This window comes from Tamandua tetradactyla, chromosome 1 (genome assembly GCF_023851605.1).
Source record: "Tamandua tetradactyla isolate mTamTet1 chromosome 1, mTamTet1.pri, whole genome shotgun sequence".
Taxonomy (NCBI): domain Eukaryota; kingdom Metazoa; phylum Chordata; class Mammalia; order Pilosa; family Myrmecophagidae; genus Tamandua; species Tamandua tetradactyla.
This window is the reverse complement of record NC_135327.1, coordinates 23,400,373-23,410,472: the sequence shown is the minus strand read 5'-3', so window position 1 is coordinate 23,410,472 and position 10,100 is coordinate 23,400,373. Positions and strand designations below refer to the sequence as shown.

General features: G+C 45.6%; 1 protein-coding gene and 1 pseudogene across 1 annotated transcript in view; one reads left to right on the top strand and one right to left on the bottom strand.

Moving 5' to 3' along the window:
• Window positions 1-5,961: 5,961 nt before the first annotated feature.
• Window positions 5,962-10,100, top strand: part of SIRPB2 (signal regulatory protein beta 2) — a 59,334-nt gene continuing 55,195 nt past the window's right edge. Inside the window, exon 1 of the mRNA XM_077112260.1 lies at window positions 5,962-6,139. Within this exon, the coding sequence (XP_076968375.1) occupies window positions 6,061-6,139 (79 nt within the window). The 5' untranslated portion in view covers window positions 5,962-6,060. The remainder of the gene's footprint in view (window positions 6,140-10,100) is intronic.
• Window positions 7,143-10,081, bottom strand: LOC143678185 (ATP-binding cassette sub-family F member 2 pseudogene; annotated as a pseudogene).

The following is a 10,100-nucleotide window of genomic DNA, read 5'->3' as shown; positions in this document are numbered from 1 at the left end:
GGGAGCATTTACACAGGACCACACCTTTCCCAGTTTTATCCAGATCAAGTGTCCCAACCCTCCTGAAAACACTCCCCTATGTTCCTAACCCTGCACCCATTTATTGGAAGTGCTGGACTCCGTCGGTTTCAAAAGAAAGCTACTTCCTCCTTCCTCACCACTGCTCTTTTCAGTAAGCTCTGCCAAACCTTCCTTCCTGGGCCCTGGATTAAATCCCTAGGAGACCCCCATGGCTGTTATTTGTTTGATTGTTTTAATTAGAGAAGTAAATTTACAGAAAAAAAATATGCAGAAAATAGTTTCTATATACCCTCCTCACACAGTTTCCCCTATGATTAACACTTTGCATTAGCGTGGTAATTTGTTAACATTTGATAGGGCAATAAGACTCAGAAAGATTGCACGACTTGCCCATACTCATGCCACCTCATAAGGGCAAGGCCAGGATTTGAACCCAGACCCATCTGGTCCAGAAGCAGGATTCTTTTTCCCATAAGAGCTGCCTCACCATGACGCCTCTTCTCCCCCTCCCTCCCTCCCTCCCCCCAGCCCCCTCTCTCTCAGCATTTAGGACCTTCCCACAGTCCGCTGATAAAAAGATGACCTCTCAATATTCAATAACCATAAAAGTGATGTGTACAGGGAAGTGTCAGAAGGAGGCCTAAAACCATTTAGTCTGGCTGGCCGGGCTCAGCAATGGACAAAAAGAAATATTTGGAATACAGATGTTCTGGGAGCTTCAAGAATGGGAGGAGCCTGACAGATCATTGCCCGGCAAGCAGCCCAGCCAGCATCACATCAGGCACAAGTGAACTGCTTCCTGGCTGATAGGAGACCTAAGGTTGAGCCCAGCCTTGACCCAGGGGATACAGGCAGGGTCATCGAGAAAAGCCCAACTTTGGAGGTACCGGGCCACACAGAACCTGCAGTGGAGGATAGAGCCAAGTAGCAAGATGCACCCAGCCCCAACTTCCAAGTCCTGGACAAGAGAATCATTGTCACTATTTAACCGTTAGAATGACTAAGCCTAAAAAGTGTGACAATCCCACGTGGAGCCACCGGAACTTGCCTACACCGCTCGTGAGAAGGTGACACGATCCAACCACTCTGGAAAACAGTTCGGCAGTTTCTTATAAAGTCAAACATACACTTATTCCATTATACAGATGTTCCACTCCCAGGTGACGACCCAAGAGAGATGAGAACAGATGTGTGCAAGGTGGGACACAGCAGCTTGATCTGCAACAGCCACAAACCGAAAACAGCCCAAATGCCCATCAATGGGAGAGCAGGTAAGTAAATCATAATCTACCCATAAAATGACATTTTTTTCAACAATGAAAAAGAATGAACTTAGACTGTGTGGCATCCTTACCATGGAATATAACTCAGCAATAAAAGAGAACAAATGATCAATACATGCAACAAACGGTATGATCCCAAGGACAATATACTGAGTAAAAAAACACAATCTCAGAAATTCACATGTTGTGTGAATTCCATTTATATAGCGTTCTTGACATTATAAAATTAGAGAGATGGAAAACAGATTCGTGGTGGCCTGGGGTTAGGGCTAGTGTCCAGAAGAGGGTCAGGGTGACGATAAAAGTGTAGCACAAGGGAGATCTTTGTGATAAGTTGATTCTGTAACTTGATTGTGGTGGTGGTTACATAAAACCACATGTGATAAAAGAGTGCAAAACTATACACATATTGGACCAATGCTGGTTTCCTGGGGGAAACTGGGAAAGAGGTAAATAGGACCTCCTTGTGCTGTTTTTGCAACTTTCTATGAATCTACAATTATTTTGAAAGTTAAAAAGATATTTAAGACAGAAAAAATGAAAACAATGAATAGATAGAAAAGATATAACAATCCAGTGGAAAAATGAACAACATTTGAACATGTAGTTCCCAGAAAAAGGAAACAGTTAAGGTCAAGTAATATATGAAAGAACACTCAACCTCTCTAATATTTATGGAAAGGCAAATAAAGACGATGATGATATAACCATTTTTTAAAAAGAATGAGCTAAATGTTACATTCAACAATATAGATGACTCTCAAACTTTATGCTGATTGGAAAAAGCCAGATACCAGACACTGTTTGACTCCATTTATTTGAAATGCAAGAATAAGCAAAACTAATCTATGGCAATAAAAATCAGACTTGTGTTTGCTTCTGGGGTCAGAGATTGAACGGAAAAGAGCAGGAGGAAACCTATATCCTGGGTTGGTGGTTACACAGGTGTTAATGAGTCTAAAAATTCATTGAAGCTTACATTTACCATTCGTGCATTTATGTAAGTGATACCTCACTAAAAACTCAAAATAACAACTACACAAAGTCATGTCATGGGATTTGACATAAAGTAGAAAAAGGGAGCAAGAAAGGCAAATTAAGTCACAGTGCAGTGCAAATTGCAAATGGTAGAAAGCCAGGATCAAGGACCTAAGAGGATTCTGTGTTAATGAGACATCTAACATTTCTTCATCATTGAGGAAACTGTCAGAAATGATGCCATATGGCTTCTGCTAGGTCATAAAACACCATGCACTTTTCCTTTGTTCTCATCATGGAGATCGAGGAATTTTTGCTAACTGACCATTGGAAATCCTCATTACTTTATCTCTCAAGTTCACTGCCAGCTTTTGGAGAATAGGGAATCTGAAAGGCTCACAGGAACCCGCCAACGATGATCACAGCTGCCTGTGATTTCCAGAAGAGAGTATGCCAATACCACCACCACGCCTTGCTTTTGCCATCAGCAGATACCTCCCTATCTGCCCTCTCCATTGCCAAGAGAGCAGTCATGATTTCTCCTTCTCCTCCACCTTCTGGTTCGAATGCAAGCACCTCTGTTGGGTAATACCTAAGCCAGAACCACCCTGGTAAGGGGTTCTGGAAAATCATAGTTCCCAAACTTTCAGCTCCTCTGATAAAGAGGACAGAGAAGGGAGCAGAGATAAGCATTTATTGCAAAACACCAGCCTGGCTATTTTTTAAAACAATATTTATTTGATAGCTGATGAGGTTGAATGTTTGCCTTTGCTTGCTGACTCGTATTTTCCATTGTATTTTAAACAATAAATACCTTGTTGTTTTAACAAAGTCCCATTTTTGTAGGGGGGGCAATGTGGGAAGTGTGCCCTTTACAGGTATACGATTTAAGTGTGCATGTGTGCTCACTATATATCCCAGGTGTCCCTGCTGAGGACAACTTAGATGAACTCCAGCTTGTGACAGACGGCCATTCTCGTGACACCCAAGTACGCTGGCCAGAGGAAATATCACTGACCCTGGTTACTTGGCAGTTGCTGTGAGCCACGGGCCTCACGTACTCTCTCATTTAATCAATTTTACACAGCAGTGTGACAGATAAAGTTCTTTTTAGATTCTTGGGTGTTTTTCCCTCCGTACTGTAATCCAATTCCTTCTCTAGCAGCTCTTGCCTATATTAAAATTAGACCATGAACCTTATTGCCTGGAGGACAGGGCTGGAGGAATTTCAGCTAGACCAAAGAAGGGCCTCTGGTAGATAAAAAGGGCTATGGTATAAGGAAAGTCACTACATGTGAAGAAGGAGAAGGCTTCCCCTTACAATCTGATAGAGGGCCAGAAGGAAAAGAGGAGATAGAGCCAGGAGGTGAGACACTGGGGTACTTCCACCCCCATGACCAGAGTGTCAAAACCCCAGGGTGGTGTGGGAGTGGAGTATGATAGGAGGCCCAGGTGTGTTCAGGGATTTCCAGGGCACAAGGGACAGTGGCCTGGCTTCCCAGGGAGTCCAGGAGGCCGCAGGCATGGCAAAAGAAACATATCCCATCTGGCTCCTGAGCAGGAGGTCAGAAATGATTGAAGAATTGAGTATCTCCAGAAAGACACACAAGAAACTGGTGACTATGCTTGACTCTAAGGAAGGTAGAAATGTGCCCGGGAGCCCTTAAATGAGATTTTAAATCCTGCGAAGTTTGAGCCCTTATGGATGCCTGTGGTAGCTAAATTATAAAAAGGTCCATAATGGGGTTAAACTCTCCCCACATTCACACCCTTTGCAATTTAACTATGTAGCTTCTCCCATCAAGAGAAGAAATCTACTTTTCTGTCACTTGAATCTAATCTGATCTCATGACTTGCTTTGGCCAACAGAATGTGGTGGAATGACATTGGGACTTGAAGATTCCTCTTTCTCAAAACTCGGCCACTCTCAGGTGGACCAGCCCAGGAAGACTTCCTGGAAGATAAGAGCTGACATGGAGGTGAGCTGAGGCACCCCACTGGTAGTCGGCCAACTCCAAAAGCAGAGCCACCCAGCCAGCCTGCAGCTGACTTCCATCACATGAGTAATCCCAGCCAAAATTAGCTTAGCTGCAGAGAACCACTGAGCTGAGTCCCAGATATACTGCCAACCCACAGAATTAATAACCAATAACCACCAAATAAGTGGTGATTGTTTTAAGCCACTAAATTTGGGGTCATTTGTTATGCAACAATAGCTGAATGATATAATGCCTTACCTGGTAACATTATTTTTAAATAAATCTAAGAAGGAAAGAAATAGCTGGAAATGAATCTGCATAGAGGAAAAGGTGATTCTGACATCTCCCTGGGCAGGTGACATGGTGGTGCTACAGGTCTGGGTGGAATTCCCTAGGCCTGTGGTCACTTCCAAGGGACTTCAATATATGTTTCTTCTCAACAGGAGAACAAGTACAGGGAGCAATGAGCTTTCCCAGTGGCGCCAGTAGAAGGCCCGAAAGGGCCAGACAGGATTGGCCAGACTTCAGTGGATACAGGGACCAGTCCAGCCCAGCCTCTTCCTAGCTGACACCAGACCCCAAGGACCCAGGGGACAACACGCAGACCTAAGCCCTACCAACCTGCCCCAGGAGGCAACTTTGGTTCCCTCAGTACCCAGGAGCCAACTGGAGTAAGGAGGGAAGGAGGAAAACACTGAGAGCCTGATTTTTTTTTCTGGAAAAGACTGAGTTAACCTAAAAGAGAATGTTGGTGACATATAGGGTGCTCACCCTGCATCTTATATACAGACACAGTTTTTTTTTTTTTGCATGGGCAGGCACCAGGAAATGAATCTGGGTCTCCAGCATGGCAGGCGAGAACTCTGCCACTGAGCCACCGTGCCCCCCCCACTCCGCCGTAAGACACATTTTTATTTTTATTCCTGTTTTTATAGCCTAGGAAACTGATGCCCAAAGGCTTCAATGACTGCCTTAAGGTCACAGAGCCAGATCAGGGTAAAACCACGGTTTGAAGCCAAACAGAGGGGCTAAAGAGATTCTGAAGCTGGAAGTGCCTATGATACCAGGATGGGTGCTCCTAGAGAAGCTTAGATCAGTTCCAGAAAGTTAAGATGTCACAAACACATTTTTGGATAATCTGATATGTTCAATTTGGATCTGAAGAAATGGAGGTTTAGAAGGTTTCCCACAATTAGACAACTAGGAAATCAGGACCATGTTTTCCCTGCACTGTCAAAAAGAGGCTTCCGTGGGGCTTATTTTATAATAAATCCTTCTTAAGCAAGTATTACCGTCTCTATTTCCTACATATTTTGAAGAATGGCGATTAGTATGCTTAGCCTTTATACTGTGCTGAGTCTGCACATGTTCCCTCATTTAATCCTCACCACGCTTTTCTGAGGTCGGGATTGTTACTGTCCCCATTCTGCAGATGAGGAAACAAAAGCTTAGAGACTGCAAGGTCACACAGCCAGGAAGTTGCAGACCCAATGCTTGATCCAAAGTCCCACTGACCCCAAAGGTTACTCTCTTTCTTCCATGCCCATCTCCCCCCCCATGTGCCTCGGACAGGGCCTCTGGCAAGAGGTCAACTTAACCTCAGTGAATACAGGAACCCACAGCAGAGATGATAACGCCGGAAATCACTTGACTCCAGCTCCTTCCTCTTGCACCAGAATCCTTCTCTTGCTGCAGTGAGGACACTTCCCAGAGTAGCCTTGGCCAAGAGAAGCCAAAACAGCCTGTTGGAGAGCAGAACGGGCAGCCCGCCTTGGGGACAGTCGGCGTGTGCCCTTGCCATGCCCGGCCCGACCCGCCTGGCCCACTCGCCTCCCTGCTTCCTGCTGCTGGTGCCGGTGCTGGTCCCTGTTCTCTCAGGTGAGTAGGATCTGAAACAGAACAGGAACCACCCCTAGCGGGAAACAGATGGAAGTGGGGGAAGCTGGGAACTTTCCTGACCCCAGCAGAGTGCAGACCTGGTTTCCAAACCTGCAGCAGCTTCTCAGGAGGCAGCATGGTAGAGTGCATGGGCACCCGGGCTCTGGACTCACACCCATGGACTCTGGCTTGAACACCCTGTGCCCACGTCACATGCCACAGCTCTGCTGGCTTCCATCTCCTTCTCTACAAAACAGGGACGCTAATAAGACCTTTCTCAGGGATATTGTGAGTGTCGAATATAAGAGTAGCGAGACTCAGCTACTTAGCTGGTAGGGCCCCGTGCAAAATGAAATGTTGGGTCCTTTGTTCAAAATCAGGTTTGTTTTCCTTTCTCTCTTCCCTGTCCTCCCTTACCTTCCCCTCCCTCCCTCTCTGCCTCCCCCCTCCTCTTTCTTTATTAGGGAAGTTGTGGGTTTACAGAGTTCCCATATCCCACCAGTGGCAAGGAACATTTATTGCAATTGATGAAAGCACATTTTTATAATTGTACTATCAACTGTAGTCCGTGGTTTAACTTAGGGTTCACTGTTGTGTTGTGAAGTTATGTGGATTTTTTTTTTTTTTTTACTTCTTCTTTCTTTATTGTACGCTTTGTAGATGTCATGCAGGCCTAGAAGTTACACTGTTAAATAATTCTTTAACAACCAGCCAGGCCTAACATCCGGGTCCAGAGCTCCAAACCAGGAGCAAAAGAAATGGGGATGGTGGGGCTGGGCTATTCCTCCAACATCACCAAAACCAGAAATCAAGGAACCTAAGCTCCTCCCTGGGCCAGATCCAGGGCTTGGGCCCTTGGACTCACCCTCAGGTGCCTCTGGCTCCATCACTATCCAGGTAAGGTCATCAGCAAGGAACTGGAGGGGACGGTCAACTGAGTCCAGACATGGACAAAAGGAACTGGAAGGAGGATAGGAAATGGACAGGTACTGTCTAGCTGTAGTTAAGATAACAGTGCAGCTGATGGAGGTTGAGGGGAGCAGGGAAAGAGGCTACGGGGAGGCAATATTGCAGCAATGCAGGAGTGTAGCCCCAAGGTCCTGTCCTGGGCACTGGTCAGGGTAGCAGCTGTTAGTCCCCAGATAGAGCTCCTGACCCAAGCCTGGGCAGAGGGCTCACACATTGTGGTCCTCTTGGTGAGCTGGGGCTCCTCGTCCACCAACTTGGACTTGAGGGGCTCCTTGTAGGCCAGGACGTCTCCACGCCACTTGGTGATTGTCTGCTTTTCACAGACCCAAATTTCCTGTGCAACCTGCTGAATGAGCCTGAAATCATGGTTGACTACCATCATGCCACCCTCAAACTCACTGATGGCATCTGGCAGTGTGTCAATGTTCTCAATCTCCGGGTGATCGGTGGGTTCATCCAGGAAGAGCAGGTCGGGGGTTTGCCAGGTCAGCCAGGCCAGACACACTCAGCACTTCTGCCCATCTGAAAGGTTCTGGATTGGGCTTACTTGCTGTTTCCCAGTGAGACCGTATCGCCCAATGGTCTTCCTCACTTGTTTCTTCTCCTTGATCTCAGGGTAGCACCTCATCACATACGCCAAAGCGAGCCATCTAAGTCCAGCTGCTCTTGTAAGTGTGGATGGTAATGCCCTATCTTGACCTGAGAGCATTTTCAGATCATCCCGTCTGTGAGTAGCAACAAACCAGTTAGCAGGTTCCAAAGAGCTGATTTTCCTCCTCCATTGGTCCTTACGAAAGCCACTTGTGTATCAAGGTCAATACCAAATTCTAGACTGTTGTAGATGCAGGGCCCATCCTGTATATACTTGAAGCTCACATTTTGTACCGTAATGATGGGTGGAGGAATCTTGCCACATGGTGGGAAATAAAATGACAGTGCCTTGTCGCTCATGACCCTCTCTGTTAGTCCTGATGCCATCATTTTCTGCAGCATACTTTCCTTTCTCTGGGCCTGCCAGGCCAGCTCAGCACTGCCGTGACCGAACCTAGCATTGTAGTTCTTCATGTGAGCTCTCTGATCTTGCTACCACTGAATGCTCTTTGTCTAGTTCTCCTCCAGCTCCAGTCGCGTCTTCACATACTGATCATAACTACCCGCATAATACTTCTGTTTCTTGTTGTGCAAATAAGTGAGGTTGGTACAGACAACATTTAGAAAATCTTGGGAATGGGAGACGAGGACCAAGATGTGCTTAAAAGTCTTGAGCTCTACTGTGGGATCAACAATGCCATCCTGACCAAACCGGGGAGAGAAGTGCAACAAGTAAGGTATCAGTGGCTGAAAGAGTTCAAATAGGGTCAAGAGGCTACTCTGGAGGTCACTCTTACACAGGCTTCAGTTAGACATTGCTACCTATCATAACTTGCCAAACCCCAACCAAAACCATTCCAGCCAATCCTAAAGAATACCTAGGGCAATATATAAGATTCTACAAAGGTTCCATGCATTTAGGATAACTTTCCAGAAACGTACAAACTCCAGATGGGTCCCTGGACTAGATAAGTCCTGAAACCTAGAGGGGCCAGCCTTTCCAGAACATCAACTAGCTCCATTCCCTTATTCCATATTATTGACAACCCCTTCGAACATGATAAAGTTAGAATGGGCATAGCCCAAATACCTCTACAGAGTGGGAAAAAGATTAAAGGTGATAGTGGAGTTCTACAGAGACGGCCAGGTTTTAAAAATGAATATGATTGATGAATCATTTTGCTGATATTTCTTTTAGTCCCCAGTATCTTAGAGTAGCTGGAAGTAAAAACCTAAACTGATAGAATTTTTTAACCCATACCAAACTCTGAAATCTGTTCTACAACTAATTGTTGTGCTGCGCCTTGCAATTTAATGCTTTTTTGTATATACATTCTTTTTTACAAAAAAGAAAAAAATGTCAGTTGTGATGATAAAAAACATATATTCCTTCTAGCCTCCAATGTCCTGGAGCAGCTGGGAGGAAAAATCTGAGAGGATGGTATGGTAGCCCATGACAAACTCTGGGATCGGTCCTGTAACTACTTGTTGAAGAGTGCTTTGAAAATTATTGTTTTTTTCTTTCTTTGGTTTGTATATATGTTACATTATACAATTAAAAAGTTAAAAAAAAAAAAAAAAGTCTTGAGTTCTTCTTCCAACCTCACACAGGCATCTAGGTCTAAGTGTTTGGTAAGCAGCGTGAAATGTCGGATAGAGAGGGCCCTGGCCAGGGCAACCCTCATCCTCTAGCCCACTCTGAAATCTTTTTACTTCTTGCACTGCATGGCAGGTGTGAAACCCAGTCCATGCAAGATCCGTGAGGCCCCCATCTCAGCCTTCTTAGCTTCCAGCTCCTCCAGGCGCTCATGTATCTCCATTAGATTCTCACCCTCTGCATCCTCATGAGCCAGGCGCTCAGCCTCCTTCTCCAGCATGGTCCTCTCCGTGTCAACCTCCATCACACACTGCAAGGGTGTCTTGTCAGTAGGGGGCATCTCCCGAGTCAGATGGTGGATGTCAATGGGCTCAGGGATGGGCACTTCACATTTCTCAATAGCAGAAAGCAGCATCGCCTTTCCAATTCCATTTAAGCCAATAAGACTATAATGATAGCCTGAGTTTAATTCCAGTTTGGTGTCACTGAACAGCTCTTGACCATGAGAAATGAGTGAGAAGTTGATAATGTGGACATCAGTACTGCTGGGGTGAGAGGCTGACACACCAGTAACAGCTCGAGCTGCAGCTTTCTTCATCTCAAAGTCCTCTAGTTTCTTGGACAACAAACCTGTTGTCTCTCTGTCATTGGCCTCTTCATTTTTCTCTTCTGCCACTTGTGGGGTTTTATGACAGCGTCTCGTTTTCTTCATGCCCCTTTCTGGGTCGCTGTAGAGATTTGGCAGCTTCCTCCTTTTTGGCTGCCTTCTTCTCAGCCAGGTCAGAGGGTATGTAATGAGCCCCA